Raw genomic sequence first — 18,826 nt, forward strand, 5'->3', positions numbered from 1 at the left:
TCAAATAATCTTCGACAAAGCAGGAAAAAATACGCAATGGAAAAAAGACAGTCTCTTCAATAAATGGTGCTGGGAAAATTGGACAGCCACATGCAGAAGAATGAAACTCAACCATTCTCTAATACTATACACAAAGATGAACTCAAAATGGATGAGAGACCTCAATGTGAGACAGGAATCCATCAAAATCCTAGAGGACAACATAGGCAATAACCTCTTTGACATCGGCCACAACAACTTCTTTCAAGATACATCTCCAAAAGCTAGTGAAACAAAAGCAAAAATGAACTTTTGGGACTTCATCAAGATGAAAAGCTTCTGCACAGCAAAGGAAACAGTCAACAAAATGAAGAGGCAACCCACAGAATGGGAGAAGATATTTGCAAATGACACTACAGATAAAGGACTGGTATCCAAGATCTATAAAGAACTTCTCAAACTCAACACCCAAAAAACAAATAATCAAGTCAAAAAATGGGCAGAAGACATGAACAAACACTTCTCTGAAGAAAACATGCAAATGGCTAACAGACACGTGAAAAAATGTTCATCATCATTAGCCATCAGGGAAATTCAAATTAAAACCACATTGAGATACCACCTTACACCAGTTAGAATGGCAAAATGGACAGGGCAAGAAACAACAAATGTTGGAGAGGTTGTGGAGAAAGGGGAACCCTCTTACACTGTTGGTGGGAAAGCAAGTTGGTACAGCTACTTTGGAAAACAGTGTGGAGGTGCCTCAGAAAATTGAAAATAGAGCTAACCTGTGACCCAGAAATTGCACTCCTGGGTATTTACCCCAAAGACACAGATGTAGTGAAAAGAAGGGCCATATGCACCCCAATGTTCCTAGCAGCAATGTCCGCAATAGCCAAACTATGGAAAGAGCCGAGATGCCCTTCAACAGATGAATGGATAAAGAAGATGTGGTCCATATATACAATGGAATATTACTCAGCCATCAGAAAGGATGAATACCCAACTTTTACATCAACATGGATGGGACTGAAGGAGATTATGCTAAGTGAAATAAGTCAAGCAGAGAAAGTCAATTATCATATGGTTTCACTTATTTGTGGAACATAAGGAATAGCACGGAGGACATTAGGAGAAGGAAGGGAAAAATGAAGGGGGGGAATCGGTGGGAGAGATGAACCATGAAAGACTATGGACTCTGAGAAACAAACTGAGGGTTTCAGAGGGGAGGGGGTGTGGGGGGATGGGTTAGCCCGGTGATGGGTATTAAGGAGGGCACATACTGCATGGAGGACTGGGTGTTATATGAAAACAATGAATCGTGGATCATCACATCAAAAACTAATGATGTATTGTATGGTGACTAACATAACATAATAAAATAGAATTTGAAAAAAAGAAGCAAATAGATTTATAATCATAAATTACCAAAAAAAATTGCTTTGAAGGAATGAACAGGGCACAGTGAAAGAAAATAACAAGGTGTGGGAGTGGGAAGGGGTACTACTTAGATGGTATGGCCAAGGAAGTCTCACTTAGGTGACTTTTAGAATAAGAACGAAGGGTGAGAGGTTGCCAAGCCAGGGAAGAGCATCCTAAGTAAATGAAATCACACATGTGACACCCTGAATTAAGAAGAACATGATGTGTAAGAGGAATTTAAGGGCCAGGGGGAGTGCAGATTATAAGGTTGAGGAGGTAGGAAGGGGTTAGAGAACACAGGTTTTTACAGGCTAGTGGTTTGAATGTTTCCTAAGGGATTGTTCTGCCTGCTCAATGAGCCTCACCATTCATTCATTCAATCATTCAGTCACTCAGTACATATTTAATGTGAGTCTGCTATATGCAGGTACTCTTCTAGGCCCTGGGAATATATATATAAAAGGGAAGAAAACAGTCAATAATCCCTGCCCTCATGGATCTGACATTCTACTGGAAGGGAGACAGGCAGTAAACAAGAAAACAGGAAAAATAAACAAGATAATTACAGCTTTTGATATGTGTTATGACAGAATAGATAAGTGCTATTATAGAGAATAACACGGAGAGGGGGCCCCTTTAATTTCTTTAATCTCCTGGCATGGGGCTTGTACTTAGTCAGGTTTATGTTATTGTTTTTGCCACCATGGGGATTTTTAGCATTTTTTATTGAAATAAGCTAAATTATATCTGGAAAACTATTGGTGGTGTCAAAGTAAGCAGAAATTCACTCTGCTTTCTATGTCTCCAACTTAAAAAATACAGCTTTAAAAAATTATGTTGTACATCCTGAATATATACAATTTTTGTCAATTATACCTCCATAAAGCTGGGGGCAAAAAAGGAAAAAAAATCAAAACTTCACTGCAGTCTTAAAAAGACCTTGTGAGACTAATTAGGGATTGGAGGAGGCAAGGTCAGCACATGCTCAGCTTCCCTTCCCCCAATAATGGGCCTGTGCACACAACCAGCAAAGAAAAGGAAGAAGATAGCAGAGGTTGTTACCTTGAGTCAAAAAAGAAGGTTACTGTCATTTCATTTCAAACTGGCTGAATCCTACCCATGGAAATTGGCTTCAGGAAAAAAAAAAAAAGAGTGGGGGCATTACTTACAATTCCTGGGGTAAATGCTCCCAGCATCCTTAATTATATCCCTTTCTTTTTCCTATCTCTTCAATTTCCCTGTTCCTGACTCTTCTCTACTCTGATCTTTATTACCTGTCCCTTTTTCTCCCTCTTCCCCTGCCTATCTTTGCCTTAAGTCAGTCAGGTGGTTACATGGAGGTGACATCTGCCTCCAGTTGCATTCAGTAAAAAGAAAGTTTTGAGCTCTAACCAGGTAATCTCCTTTATTTGGTCCACACCCCTTCATGGTTTAGTCAGACTGTTGTTCTCAGTTAGGGGTCGGGTTGTGACAACCTCTCCTCTCCAAGGTGAAATTTAAACTTCCTTTTCTAGGTTGACCTCACTCTGGAACTGAGGATGGTGGTTCATCATTGGGACAGACTCATAGCTGTCCTAGATGTCTTTTCAGTCCGACCCAACCCTGGTGGCTCAGTTGGATGGAGACCCAGAGTAAACAACCTGTCCCTCCAACCTCAGCTGGCTACTTGGAAGAGGACATTCAGGACACCCCTGGGCGGTGTTCTATAGGATCATGAAGCATGACAGAGCTGAGAACTGAAGCAAGCAAGAGACAAGCATACTGAGAAGGAAGACACAGTGGAAAGAAAAGGCTTGTCAGTTACACACTCAGTCCCTTTGTTCACTATTTAGCTTCCGTGCCTGGTTCTCTCCACCCCCACCTCAGCTTAGTTTCAATGTAAACCCTCTTTATCATTCCACTTCCTACCCCAATCGTGTACTATTCTTATCCTCAGTGGTATGATTATCTTGGCATAGGTTTCCTAGACTTGTCTTTTTTTTCTTAAGGAAGTTCAGGAGAAGTAGATGGGGCTCTTTCTTTCCAAGGAGCAGCCTGAGGCTGGAGTTAAATCCAGTTGTAACCCTGATACCTCTGAGTAGGTTAGTGGGGCTTTTCAGTCAAAATTCTCAAACTTCCCAATATTGAATGAGTTGATGCTGTTATTAATGTGACAAATCTTAATCTTACTCAGCCAAAATTTAAGTTGTTATTGGAAGCCATTGTGGAGAGAACATTAAAATAAAGCTTGGCTGTTAACTAAGGGACATAAATTTATGGATATTTTTGCTTTATCAATATAAATGTACCTTGCATTATAATTTAGTTTGTTGATACACACACTCCTTAGTCCCTCAGAAAGAATTATTTAAGCAAGACAAGGAGTCCCTGATGGGCCAACTACATGTCTGACTGTGGAGCATTCATTATGAGGTTGCTGGGAACACACTATTGGGGAGAAGTTTCTAGGGCTTGGGTTTAACAGAACTTTCTCCAATTAGAATCAACCAACAATGGAATGGACTGCCTTGTGTCACTAAATGACTACATGTTAAGGATTTTGTAAAGGGGATTCTACATTGGATAAGCAGTTAGACTAGATCAGTAGTTCTAAAATACTACATGGACCAATTATATTAAAAGTACCCAGCAGGCTTGCTTATAATATAGGTTCTTAGGTCCCATTTCAGATCTCCTGAATTAAAATCTGAGTGGAGTCCAAGACTATATTTTCAAAAAGTGCTTGTAGTTGGTTTATAATGTGAAGATAGGTTTGGGAATCAATGAACCACCTGACTTCAAAATGATTCAATTTTCCTTTTATCTGTTATACTTAAAATAAAAAAAAAACACCTGGGTTTAATTTTCTCAAATCAAACCTACTTTTTTTTTTAATGTAAAGGAGACTCTGAAGCACTGGATCACACATACTATCATTTATCAGTAACAAATATGTATTTGTAATAATTCCTTCTTTTCACAAATGGTCTTACTTTAAAACAAGGAAAAAAAAAAAAAAAAAAAAAACCCTGCAGACTAGCTGCCGTCTTGCATCCCCGCGTGTGTGCACCTAATCTCAGCTGGTCTGCCCGAGACCCCCTGAGCGCCAACCCTATTCCCCAGTGTGGTCCCATTTCCGCTCCAACAAGATGAAAGAAACTATCATGAACCAGGAGAAACTCGCCAAACTGCAAGCACAAGTGTGCATTGGTGGGAAAGGAACTGCTCGCCAAAAGAAGGTGGTTCATAGAACGGCTACAGCAGATGATAAAAAACTTCAGTTCTCCTTAAAGAAGTTAGGGGTAAACAATATCTCTGGTATTGAAGAAATGAATATGTTCACAAACCAAGGACCAGTGATCCACTTTAACAACCCCAAAGTTCAGGCCTCGCTGTCAGCGAACACTTTCATCAATACAGGCCATGCTGAGACAAAGCAGCTGACAGAAATGCTACCCAGGATCTTAAACCAACTCGGTGCAGACAGTCTGACTAGTTTAAGACTAGCTGAAGCTCTGCCCAAACAATCTGTGGATGGAAAAGCACCACTTGCTACCGGAGAGGATGATGATGATGAAGTTCCTGATCTTGTGGAGAATTTTGATGAAGCTTCCAAGAATGAAGCAAACTGAATTGAGTCAACTTCTGAAGGAGATAAAACTTGAAGAAGTTATTGGGAGCTGTTATTTTATATTATGACTGCTTTTTAAAATTTTGTTCATGGATCTGATAAAATCTAGATCTCTAATATTTTTAAGCCCAAGCCCCTTGGACACTGCAGCTCTTTTCAGTTTTTGCTTATACACAATTCATTCTTTGCAGCTAATTAAGCTGAAGAAGCCTGGGAATAAAGTTTGAAACAAGGTTAATAAAGTTCTTTGCCTAGGGGGGAAAAAAAAAAACCCTGCAGATAACATTTCTTATTAATTCCAATGTATAGTCCATAAAAAAGTGACAAGAAGAAGAAATGTCTGATGAAAGGAGATGTAACTGATTTTAAAACTCCTACTTGATTTCATTTACTGAATCAAATATTATCCATCAGTTTAGAGTTGCCTCTGGGTTAGACTTGCTGATGCTGCACTCTAGCAGCTTTGTAGACCAAGCTGTCAGCAAAAGAATATATATAATCATTGGCACAAATTTTCTGTGATACTTGCATTGCTCTCTGGGTTTGAAATAAATATAACACTTTTTTCTTTACATCTGTTGCTTTCTCATGAGGATGTCTTTGTGATCATCTGCCCAAAATATAGTAGCATTCAAGTCTATTTTTGGAAAACAATGAACAACACCCCCACTCTCAGTTCAGTAGAATTCTGGCTTTTAAGAAGGCTTATGGAAATAGATGTGGAATCCTTGGTACATATAGAATGAAAGCAAATACTCAAAGTAACTGCATATGATGACTGTAAAATGCTTTTTACACTGATTGATATTTCTATCACAAGCCCATCAAACTCTTAGAAAATCAGAAATATCTAAATAAAACCCAGTAATAACAAAAGGTTATCATTGTCATTTCTAAAATAATAGTGGATTGATAATATAAGCCAAACCCCATGAAAATGAGTACTAGCACGGTGGAATTTTCTTTTATAATAAAATAGATTTTAAAGATGTGGCTACTGGACCACTTGTTTTAGGATGAATTTTAACAAAACAATATCCCTGAGCAATCACACATTGTAGATGTCCACTTACCAATTGTTATAATGGAATTTGCCATGTGTTTTTCCCCCAGGGGGCGCATTTGCTATATTGTTTATGTTGCACATTGAAACAAATACAATAAACCCCATTTTAAAAACATAAGACCCTCTGTGCAAGTTCTGTATTATTTTTAAATTCCTATTGGCTAATAAAAGTATTTCCACTATAGAACTGGAGTTATCTAGAAATGCACATGAAGAATTTTTTGCATGTAGGATACTTGAAACATTATTATATCTTACTTCATGGCATAATTGAACAGTCTCAAGTCAAATGTTTGTATATGAATAATGATTATAACTATTGTTACATTTGCAAAAACCTTAATCAGCTTATCTGCATATGTACAGTTGTGTCCCTAAATGTTAATTATATAAAATCTAAAGGAAAGACAGTATCTAGCTGCACCTGTGTTCATTTCTTTAAAGGGAAATTTGGCATTTTTAGTCTTCCTTCCATAAGTCACATTGCTATTTGCAAAGACCAGTGTTATATGATGCTAAAGACCATGGACAGATACTGCTCATGTGACACCTGAATTCAACTTTATGAGGTAAAGTTAAATAAGTTCCAGTTCTACACACATAATAGTAGGAAGTTTTAGGTAAACTATTTTAGTTTTCTTCTTGGGAATTTATTTTTCATTAGATTTTTTTATAAATAGGATTTATTTTTTAGAATTTTTGGTTTGCAGAAAAACTGAGTGGAGAGTATAGTTTGTATATACTCCTTTAGCTCTCCCTTCATACATAATTATTAATATCTTGTATTAATATGGTATATTTGTTACAACTGATGAGCCAATACTGATAGATTATTATTATTATTTTTAAAGATTTCATTCATTTATTTGAAAGAGAGAGAGGTAAGACAGTGCTCGTGCGCATGAGTGGAGGGGGAGGGGTAAGGGAGTGGGAGAAGTAGACTCCCCCCTGAGCACAGAGCCAGACACAGGGCTTGATCCCAAGACCCTGAGATGATGACCTGAGCCGAAGTCAGAAGCTTAACCTACTGAGCCACCCAAGTGCCCCCTGATAGATTATTATTAACCAAAGTTCTTATTTTACCTTTTTAAGGGTATTTGTAGTAATTATTTGTTGAGTCATTGATTCATTCATTTTTTTCATTCAACCATGTGTTGAACACTAACTATATGCCAGACACTGTACTTGCCCCTAGAGGTACACAAATTAATAAGATAAAGTTCCAATCCTTTTGGAGTTCACATTAAAGCTGAAGAGATGATAGATAAGTAACTATGGTTCAATGTACTAAGTGCTAAGAGAGGTATATGAAAAGGGCTATATGTGGGCAGAGGAGAGAGATATTCATTCTGCTTGGGGAGGAGACTCAGAAAAGACTTAACTGAGAAGATACTATTAGAGTTATACCTTGATAAATGAATAGCAGTTTACTTAGCAGAAAATGAGGGGAAGGGTATTCTAGGCAGAAGAAATTGTGGAAGAGAGGTATAAGAGTACAGGACATATTCTTGGTGACCTGTGGACTGAACAAGTGGGAGGGTAGATGAGGAAGGGACTAAAAAGTTAGACTGGGGTAAGGATTACTGCTATTTATGTATGCAGGTGGTCCTTTCTACTAGACTATAAACTTCTTGAGGTTAAGATCCAGGTCTCATCCTTTCATCTTTTCATCTGCTCATTCAATAAACATCTTCTGAATATCCCTTACAAGACAAAAACTAAAGCAGATAGATAGCATTACTAAGGCATTGACCTTGCCTTGATGGAATCCATATGGTGATAGAGAAAAATGTAAAAACAAATAATTGCAGTACATGTGATGAATGCTGACCAAATGAATATCACTTCTTGCAGGGTTTTCTAATAATTTCATAGAAATTTCATACAAATGGGACGCCTGGGTGGCTCAGTCAGTTAAGCATCTGCCTTCAGCTCAGGTCATGATCCCAGGGTCCTGGGATCGAGTCCCACATGGGGTTCCTTGCCCAGCAGAGAGCCTGCTCCTCCCTCTGCCTGCCGCTCCCCCTGCTTTGGCTCACCTCTCTCCCTCTCTGACAAATAAATAAATAAATAATCTTTAAAAAAAGAAATTTCATACAAATCTAATTTCCTGTTTGGTAGGAGAGGCAGTGCCTCAAAATTTTGTGTTTTATAAAAACTTCCCCACTCCCTCTCAATTTCCTAACACAGATACTTTTTGTTAATCCTGAATGAAATGAACTAACTTCTGAAGAAAGGAGAAAGACAGTGTTGTAATTTACAAAACTGAGCTAGGTTGGCAAGACATAGGATAGGGAGGGGACAAACTATGAAGAAATACTGTGGCCTAGGTGTTAGGACAGTGAAAGAAATTGAGTTAACCAGTTTTGATGCTCTGCATTGTTTTTAATATGTTACTTTTTGGGTTGGGATTACATGAACCAAAGATATGCTTCTTTAACCTTATCAGTCTTTCTCTTGACAATGAGAAGCAAATGAGACTGAGGCAAAGGTGGGGTGAGAGAAGAGCCCCTATCTATTCTTTTTAATACAGGAGGGCTATGAAAAGGAGGATGCTTTAAGGAGCTGGTTTAATAAATGTAGGGTATTTAGAGGGTTGGTGGTAGAAAAATAGTAGTAGTAGTATTAATAGTATAAAGCAATAAAAATAATAGCTTACATTTATTGTGAGCACTGTCAAAATACTTTCCATGCATTACTTTCCATCTTCACAATTCTGTGTAGTATCATCATTATCCTCACTTTACAGATAAAGATACAGAAGTACAGAAAGATTGGGTAACATGCCAAGGTCACAAGGCTAGTAAGTGGTGAAAAGAGTTTGAACTCAGGCAGTCTTATTTGACACACCATGATTGAAAAAAGTACAGAGGCAGAGACGAAAACTTGGGGTGTTGTAATAGAGCTATAATTGATAGGTGTGTATGGGTAAAGAGGAAGGTAGTGGGAAAAGAGAGATAGAGATTTCTAAGGCAAACAATGCCAGGTATCATGTAATAGAACTTTTCTGGTTACGCCTTATTAAGTTGTATCTTATAATAATTATACATTCCCACTTCAAAACTGCCTTAAGTTTGATTATCCCTATCTCTCCATCTATCAAGTTATATCTAATAAATACAAGCTGAAAGGTTTTAGTTTGCCTTTGGTTTTTGAATTTGAAATGAGCAGATCAATCTTGATTTTGAAAGCATCAATTCCTCAGTATTATTTTTCAAATATCAAATGAGGATGTTCTTATTAATGGTAGGAGATTGGTTCTGATAACTCTTTCTTCAGAATTAATTCAAAGACTTCAAAAAGAGCATCCTTAATCGTTGTCTAAAATATAGAGGTTATGCCATAGGAAAACACAAAAACAAAACCCAGAAAAACAACTTTTCTAACACAAGTAATTTTTTATGTTGCTCTTTTACAACATTCCCATTTAAATGCAGATGATAATGTGTTACTAAGTACAGGGTAGACTTTTTGGGCTATTAAAATGCTAATGAGAAGGTTAACTTTAAGTCAGAAACTGTTGTTGAAAAGGTACAAAGGTAGGAAATTTTACTTTAAGGTCATTTAAGAAAGGCTAAGTTTAAACTCTGATTTTGTCAGTGAAAAAAAATAAATTTCTTATAAGAAAAAAATATAAAGGAAGCACAGTGCAATTGTACTTGTTCATAGCAATACTGCAGAACATTACACTAAGGGACATATTATTTCATTTTGGTGTTGCAAAAACTAACAGTCTCAAGCATACATACGTCTCTGAACAGCTTCACCTAGAGTACTAATAGTGAATCTGTGCAAATTATATTTGTTACCACTGCACCTACTCTCCTAAATACAATGAATTGCACAAGGCCCTAAAACAGTAGTCGCAGAATGCCTTTAGATATATTTGGGGCTTCCTGAATCTCCCAAAAACTTTATCTTCTCCAGCATTCAGTTTCCTATTTTAGGCAAGAAAATTGTGACATGCCCTACTGCACATCACAATGGCTTGTAAAGTCTTTCCCACACCCTCGGTGTATTTACCCAAGGCTACCAGATCAGCCATTCCAACTGAATTAAATCAAAAAGCACCTGTGGGTGGTATCACAAGTGATATATTTAGTTGTTGAAATGACCGACAGGTTATGGGATAAGAGGAGCAGGTGAGACCAAACATATGGGAAACCAAAGGAAACCACTGAATAGTAGAAATGTTTTTTTTTTTTTCATTGATCCATCTGTGTTCTGATTTTCTACTATATGAAAACTATTACTAAAATATCCCCAATGTTGTATTTTATTTTCTCCACCACTCCTGCTCTATTCCATGGTGTCCTCCACTGCGGAAATAGAAATATATGCCTTAGAGAAGGCATGTAGGAATCTGAGTCACTGGCAAACAGTTTTGTGAACTTCGTGTAAGAAGAAATTCTTTAGTAAGAAAGAAGAAATTAAAGAAGAAGAAAGAAGAAATTTAAGAAGAACTTGTATAAAAACTTCCTTTAAGGAAAAAATACGTCTTTGAAAATACAAGTGTTTTTAAAAGGCAGTGTACTATAGCTGCCTACTGGGCTATTTATTCCCAATGGTTTGAAGATACAACCCAAGATACCAAGAAAATCTATTTAAAACTTGATGCAAGGCAAAGACTTTAAGACTACGCAATTTCTTCTCTTCTTCCTCTTCCTTCCCATCTTCCTCCATCTCTTCCTATTACTATTACTACTGTAAGGCTATTACATGTATATAGTACATTACAGTTGACAAAGTACTTGCATAGACATTACCTCATTTGATCATTCTACATTCATTTAATAAATATTTACTGAGCATCTATACCTTGCCCAGCCTTAAGTATACAGTGTTTAAAAAAATGTATATTGAGTTTATCATTTTCAAAGATAATTTTAAAAATAAGCAAATAAATTTATCCTTACAACTTGTAAAAAGAGCCATTATGAAAAATTTCAGGGTGCTATGAATGGTGAACACAGTGGACCTAGTTTATGCTAGAAGGCCAGAGAAGGTCTCTCTGAGTGGACCTGAGCTGAAATGGAAAGAAGAGAAGTTTTCAGTCAGATGAAGAGCAAGATGAAGAGTTTTCCAGACCCAGCAAATAATATGTGCAAGGGCCTTGAGGCAGAAAGAGGCTTGGTCCATTAGAATGGAATGGAAGAGGCAAAAGATAAACCTAGAATGGTACCAGATGCCAAATGATGCAGGACCTTATAAGTTCAAGTTAGAGGATTTGACATATATTCTAAATACAGTGGGAAACTAGAAAAGGGTTTTAACAGGGGAAATTAGAGTATTCTATTAACTTTTTTATGAGTGCTAATAGAAATATAATGTGACTCAGGTTAAGTAATTTAAAATTTTCTAGTAGCCATGTTAAAAAAGTAAAATAAAACACATGAAATTAATTTTATGTATTTTATTTAGACCAATATTTCCAAAATATTACCATGTCAATAAGAAGTCAATGTAAGAAATCATTAATGAGATAGTTTACATTTTTTATACTACCTCTTCAAAATCCAGTGCAATTTTTCCCATTCAGCACACCTCATTTCAGACCAGCCACATTTCAAGTGCTCATTTGCCACATGTGGCCTGTGGCTACTGTACTAGATAATGCAGGTCTATAAAGTTCACTCTGGTTGTTGTATAAAGAATAGATTAGAAAAGAATGGGTGAAAGCAAGTATATTAGTTTTCTATGGCTGCTGTTACAAATTACCACAAACTTAGTGGCTTAAAGCAAAGCAAATTTATTACCTTATAGTTCTGTAGAACAGAATTCCAACACAGGTTTTGATGGGTCAAAATCAAGATGTAGGGTTGCATTCCTTCTGGAGGTTCAAGGGGACAATCTATTTCCTTGCCTTTCCCAGCTTCTGGAAGCCACTGCATGCCTTGGCTCATAGTTCCATTGTTCCATCTTCAAAGCCAGCAATATTGGGCTGTGTCTCTCTCATGCTGCTATCTTTTTGGTTCTCTTCTGCTTTTTATTCCTTGTATAAGGACCCTTGTGATTATAATGGGCCTACTTGGATAGTCCAATATAATCTCCCCATCTCAAGGTCAGCTGATTAGCAACCTTAATTCCATCTGCAACCTTAACTCCCCCATTACTATGTAACCAAACACATTCACACGCTCTAGGGATTAGGATTTGGACATCTTTTTGGGGGTTGCTATTCTGTCTACTGCAGCAAGAAACCATATTATCCACATTAAAACAATGTTTGAAACAAGAAAAAATTCACTATTTTATGGAAACCATATGACAAAAACTGATAAAATATGGAAAAGCACAAAGAAGAAATTAAACAACAAACATTACTACACAAAATCTTACTACTCAGAAACATTTTTATCAACATTTATTAAACATCATTCCAGCTATCTATGTACAGATATAGATAGAAAGATGGAGAAAGAAAAATAATTTTACAAAAATAGAATCACAGTATATATTCTATTTTGGATAAAAAGCATTACATTGATTAATTTTACTTGAATTTAACAGAAGAAAAAATAAATTGCACTGAATTATAAGAAATTACTGAACTTCAAATATATTTTTCTCCACCATAAGATATTAATTTCTAAAATATTTCTCTGATGTTTAAAAAAATTATAAAAATATTGACTCATTACACATTTAAGTTCCATTTTTCAACTTTAAATAATAGCCTCTGATATTTATATTTTAGAGAAAAAAGAAACTAAAGCGAAGAGAGCCCCAGTGACTTGCCCAAAATCAGAGTACATTAGTCTTCCGTTTTCCTTAGTAGGCTCTCTTTTCCATGTTCCATAATTACTATTTTATTCTTTCTCTTTTCTCCTCAAACCTGGTACATCTGTTCATCTGCAACCCTGGATCCTAGGTTGATGACCTTGTCATACTTCATTGAGAAAATGGGAGTAATCAAACAGTAATTCCCAAATGTGAATGCTCTGAATCTTCCTTTATTCCTATGGCTTTGGATAAAAAGCTTCTCCTACTTTAAAGGCCAACATCTCCTTTGTGCGATGGATAGCACACTTTCACCTCTTCATGAACTTTGCTTTTACAATTATACCCTTTCTCTCCTCTGGCAAAAATTTTTCTCTCTATTGATTTATTTCCATCAACAAACATCAAACTCTAGTATCTCTAATCTTCACACAAATAAAACAAAAACCCTCCCTTGACTTAATATGCCCCTTTAGCTATAGCTTCCTATCTCCACTGCTTTACAGCAAAACTTCTTGAAAGAATTGTGTGGAATAGCTGACTTCATTTCATAACTCCACATTCTTTCCTTAGTCAACACTAATTGGACTCCCTTTACCACCACTCAGTGATCTCCATACTGCCACATCCAATAGCCATTTCTCAGTTCTTACCCTAATTATCTTTTCAGCTATATTTGACGTAGTTTACTACTCCCCTCACACTTGAAATGCTCTCTTTTGGCTTCCCTCATACCTCACTGACCAATCTTCCTCTTTGCTAATTTCTCCTTCTCTGTTTAAATTCTAAATATTCGAGTGTCTAATCTCTTTTCAATTCCTCAAACATGGTGAGCTTATTTTTGCTTTGGGCCTTTGCATACCATCAGCCTGCAATATTTTCCTCACTCATCTTCTTGTGGCTGGCTCCTTTGTGGCATTCAGATCTTGGCCTTTCCTTACTATATGATGCATCCCACCCTATCACTCTCTACCACATCACATATATTTTCTCTGAATGGCACTTACCACTAGCTGATATTTTGTGGGTTTTTTATTGTTATGTTAATCCCCATACATTACATCATTAGTTTTAGATGTAGTGTTCCATGATTCATTGTTTGTGCATAACACCCAGTGCTCCATGCAGAACGTGCCCTCTTTAATACCCATCACCAGGCTAACCCATCCTCCCCCCCTCCCCTCTAGAACCCTCAGTTTGTTTTTCAGAGCCCATCATCTCTCATGGTTTGTCTACCCCTCCGATTTCCCAAAAGACAACCGACAGAATGGGAGAAGATATTTGCAAATGACAAAGCAGATAAAGGGCTAGTATCCAAAATCTATAAAGAACTTATCAAACTCAACACCCAAAGAACAAAGAATCCAATCAAGAAATGGGCAGAAGACATGAACAGACATTTTTCCAAAGAAGACATCCAAATGGCCAACAGACACATGAAAAAGTGCTCAACATCACTTGGCATCAGGGAAATCCAAATCAAAACCTCAATGAGATACCACCTCACACCAGTCAGAATGGCTAAAATTTTGTGTTTGTTTTTTATCCATTTTATGTCTCTTACCCAAAGAATAGAATCTCTATAAGAGCAGGGACCTTATTCATCATTTTTATATCACTTGCTCCTGAAGCAATGCCTAAAACATAGCAGAGTCTCAAAAAATAATTGTTAAATATATAGAATTTTTATTTTTACTTTTTAAATATTTATTTATTTATTTGAGAGAGAGAGAGCATGTGAGTGGTGGGAGGGGGTGAAGCAGAGGGAGAGAGAGAGAATCTCAAGTAGACTCACTGCTGAGCATGGAGCCCGACACGGAGCTCAATCTCACGACCCTGAGATCATGACCTGAGCAGAATTCAAGAGTTGGACTCTTAACCAACTAAGTCACCCAGGCACCCCTAAATGTATAGAATTTTTAAAGAATATCTAATCTATGGTATTTTCAGGGCCAATGGTAATTCATCCTGAATTTTATATATGCTTTCAACAATTTAATTATACACAGAAATTAATTTACAGATTTAGAAGCAGTCAAAAATTAGTTATGAAAAAGTTACTAAAGGTAATTAATGTCTTGCTTGACATTTTAAACTATATGCTTATGAACATACTTAAGCATTTCAAAAGAGAGAGAGATTTGGGAAATAAACCAAGTACTAGTCATAATAAAAATTTAGGTATCGGTGATTTAGAATAATCTGTTGTAACATTGTATTTTACAGACAGTAGCATTAAGGCCTAGAGAAAAAAAATAATTTGTCCAAGCTCATATAGCAAGTAAGTGGTAGAGGTATATCTAAAACTTAGCCTACATTACTCCTAACTTTCAGACCAAGTTCCAAGTAAATGCTAGTCTATGTGATAAAGAGGCCCTATCATATTTTATACTTGGAAACCCCCTTAAGTTCTCATACAATTACAGGATATTAATGCAGAATTTTTAATCTTAGTGGTCTTTCTTTCTCAAGAGCAATCCAAATTTATATCACCATTAATCTTATGTTACTAAATCAAATCAATGTGAAACCAAAGGGTAAAAAAAGTAAGAATGTTTGAATGTTTACATGTTCAGTGCAAGTTCTGTATAGACATATGTATATAAAAATACAGGTGGATTTTATTAATTATCTTACTTTTTATTATTCTTAACCAAAACAATTTTCACTGCTGTGAAATTCCAAAAATCTAAGTACACACATCTACAAATACTAACCTCAATACAACACATTGTAATGACACTTATGTGAACCTCACATCATTTATCAAAAACAAATATATCTGTACCTATATCTGTATATCACTATGCATGAGAACAAAGTATAGACACTACTGGTGTAGAATGTTTTCAAAACACACACACAAAAAATCTGCTTGCATGGGAAATATGTAAGTTTATTCATGGAATTTTTATCAGTTAGGGTAACATATCACCTATGTTTCTATTTAGTAGAAAAAAATATTTTGAGAAATTATAGTAAAATGTATTAATATGTGTTGATTTCATGCTGTAAGCCAAAAGAATCTTTTCTTTTCCAGCAGTACAGATTGAATGTACACTGAGAGCCTTGCTTTAACTTCTCAAGCTATGAGGAAAAAAACCTATTCAGGTAATACATCATCAGAGCTAGAAACTGATCCTGGCCTGTATAACTGTTGAACCATTTGAATATAAATATGTAAAATATAGAATTGTAAGATAGGAGATCTTGTCATCCCTAATAACCACCATATCTGCTCCCTTTCTCAGGATTTTTTTTTCCTCTCTCCTGTCCCTGAAAAGAAAAGAAAAAAAAAAAAAAAACCAGAAAGAGATAGTAGAAAAATTCAGGGAAGAAGAAAGCATAATTTTACAGGGATTACAAATTACATATTAGAAATTATCTACAACACAAACAACAAATATTAACCCTCTATTCCATGGTGGTGAGATGAGGTAACCTAGGGGCTGAGAAAAGAGGTGACATTAGTCTAATTGATCTGCAAGGCTGACCATGAAAAATGAGAACATGGTTAATATCAACTGGGAAAATCACCTCAACAATCTCTTGCTCTGATAGATAAGGATGAGCTTACAGTGTGATCTTTTTTTCTGAGTTTACATTCTGATCTTTTTTCTGGTGCTTCATCACTAGGTGGCTCATATCTCTGTGGTTGGAGGAACCATGAGGCAGGATTAAAAATTCCCAGCTCTCTTATCTTCTGAACCTTATGTCTAAGACTAGTTGAGTGACAGATACAAGGATCAATCAATTAATAAATCTTTGCTGAACACTGATTGTATAACTATCACTGTGTGAGTCACACTGGGAGTGACAAGCATATCTGTAAGAAGTGTACCATCTAAAACACTGCATGCAAATACCAAATTAAGCAGCAATATATTTTTGTTTCCTAAAGAAAGATTAGTCAGCAAATTATTCCATTAACAAAGGAAGGAACAAAGACAGCAGGAGGATTGCAAAACTTTATAGCCTTTTGGAGGTGCACAGAAATTAGTTAAGGCCAGGGCATGGGGAGAGTCTCAAATCATGCAGGCTGAGGAGTAGCCCAAACCTTATCACATAAGATCCTTCTGGGAGTTTGATCCTCTACCACTCCCTAGACATCTGAAGGTCACAGAGCATGAGTCCCAAATATTCCTCAAGACATTAACATTAAACCAACATGACAAAAACATGATGAATGTGACATGTACTCCATGTGAGTTATCAAATGCCTTTGTTTTTGTTTTGGTTCTTTATTCAGATTCTATTTCCATGAGCTTCTATATAAATCACAAGCATCTGCAACCAAATTGTGCCAGCAAATCTCATAAAACAGCTTCCCCGAGACTAGAGACTGTTAACACAACAAGAGGTTTTTTTTTCTTTCATTTTATATAATGGTTGGTGGGTCTTTTATTCTTTAGAAAAAAGTAGTATTTCAAAATGTCACTTACTTGGTGAGTAAGCTCCAGGAAAATGGCCCTCTCTTTAATAAACTGTGCATTTGTACTTGTTCTTAGAAGGGCATTTAGAAAGCTAGATGTTACATTAACCTCCAACCATTTCACCAAATCCCCTACCGAAAAAAAAAAGAGGGCATTCTCCTCACCTAGTTTAACAGGTACTTTGAAATACCGAGTCCAACTGAAGAATTTAGAACCTTCTAATCATTACATGACTAGGTAAACTTGGCTGTTAGAACAAACCAGGGAAAGAAAAATAAACTCACATAAGTCATGCAGTTCTCCATGAACCACACAATGCTTCTATTCTTCCTACTGTGTTGCAGTACACTTTAATGGATGAAGTCTCTCCTTTAACATGTGCAGGATTTTCAAGATTTGCAAAGCTTTGAGTGGAACGGGTAATAAGAGAAAGATAAATAAAATAAGCTAGAAATATGAACAGCTTGAGCCTCTGTTATGAGTTCATAAATGTCTTAAATTAGGAAGAATTACAGTGGGATTTAGAGCTATTGGGATATATTTGCATTTTGAGCTGGTCTTTTTACAACTAAGTAGAACAATTTACTGACTTACTCTTTTGTAGGAAACACGGGCATATTGTTACTATTGTAATCTGTTAGCATAAAATATTTTGAATGCACCATAATGTGGGCATATAGAGTTTGAGACATATGTTCAGAACTGGAATCCATACAAGATTTTAATTGTAATCAAAGCCAAAGCAGCTCATGACTCAGGTCACCGTCTGTCCTCCAGCAACAAAGATAATGTAGATATTCTCAGTGGTTTTATTTAATCTTATTTTCATCATATAAAACTATAATTGTTGTGATGGAGACATAAAAGATATGAACAAAAAGAAACCCAAAATAAATTAATTCAGGGAATAGCTACCATAATACATTCTTATAACCCACCCACCTCTGCCTTTTTTAACATCTTCATACATGCGTTGAAAACAGACCAGGGGGGCACCTGGGTGGCTCAGTTGGTTAGGCGACTGCCTTTGGCTCAGGTCATGATCCTGGAGTCCTGGGATGGATTGAGTCCCGCATCGGACTCCCCGCTCAGCGGGCAGTCTGCTTCTCCCTATGACCCTTCCCCCTCTCATGCTCTCTCTGTCTCATTCTTTCTCTCTCAAATAAATAAATAAAATCTTAAAAAAAAAAAAAAAACAGACCAGGAAAATTAAGTTTTCTTATTACTCTTATCTTGCTGAAAGTCTAGCTAGTATTCAAAGTTGAGAAGTATGTTTATAGACACTCTGGCTCATAATCATTAATATTTTGAAATGAGTATATCATAGCAGAGTGGTATACCCTTTCTGAAAAATTCTTATAATTTAATGACAATTCCTAGAGATTGTATTGCTTTGGATGAAATAACTGAAGATGTCAAAAAAAAAAAAAAAAGATTATCAATGGATATTAGGTTATTTTAAATTTTATTTTCATTTTTGCAAGTTTTGTTGACTGCTTCTTTACGAGATCTTAGAGCAACAGCCCTTGATGTGACATGCCCCAGTGAATTAAGCAATTAATTAAATGTTAATAAATTAAGCAATTGTATAAAATT

The 18,826-nt window shown here is 36.2% G+C and overlaps 2 protein-coding genes across 4 annotated transcripts in view; one reads left to right on the forward strand and one right to left on the reverse strand.

The window, feature by feature from the left end:
- The window catches only part of IL1RAPL2 (interleukin 1 receptor accessory protein like 2), a 1,179,835-nt gene that overhangs the window by 389,081 nt on the left and 771,928 nt on the right, over positions 1–18,826 (reverse strand). The gene's annotated exons all lie outside the window — the stretch shown is intronic.
- On the forward strand, positions 4,441–5,012 carry LOC116627832 (transcription factor BTF3-like). The gene has a single exon (XM_032397766.1). The coding sequence runs from the start codon at positions 4,530–4,532 to the stop codon at positions 5,010–5,012; it is 483 nt and encodes a 160-aa protein (XP_032253657.1). The 5' UTR covers positions 4,441–4,529.

This window comes from Phoca vitulina, unplaced genomic scaffold (genome assembly GCF_004348235.1).
Source record: "Phoca vitulina isolate PV1807 unplaced genomic scaffold, GSC_HSeal_1.0 scaffold103, whole genome shotgun sequence".
Classification (NCBI taxonomy): Eukaryota; Metazoa; Chordata; class Mammalia; order Carnivora; family Phocidae; genus Phoca; species Phoca vitulina.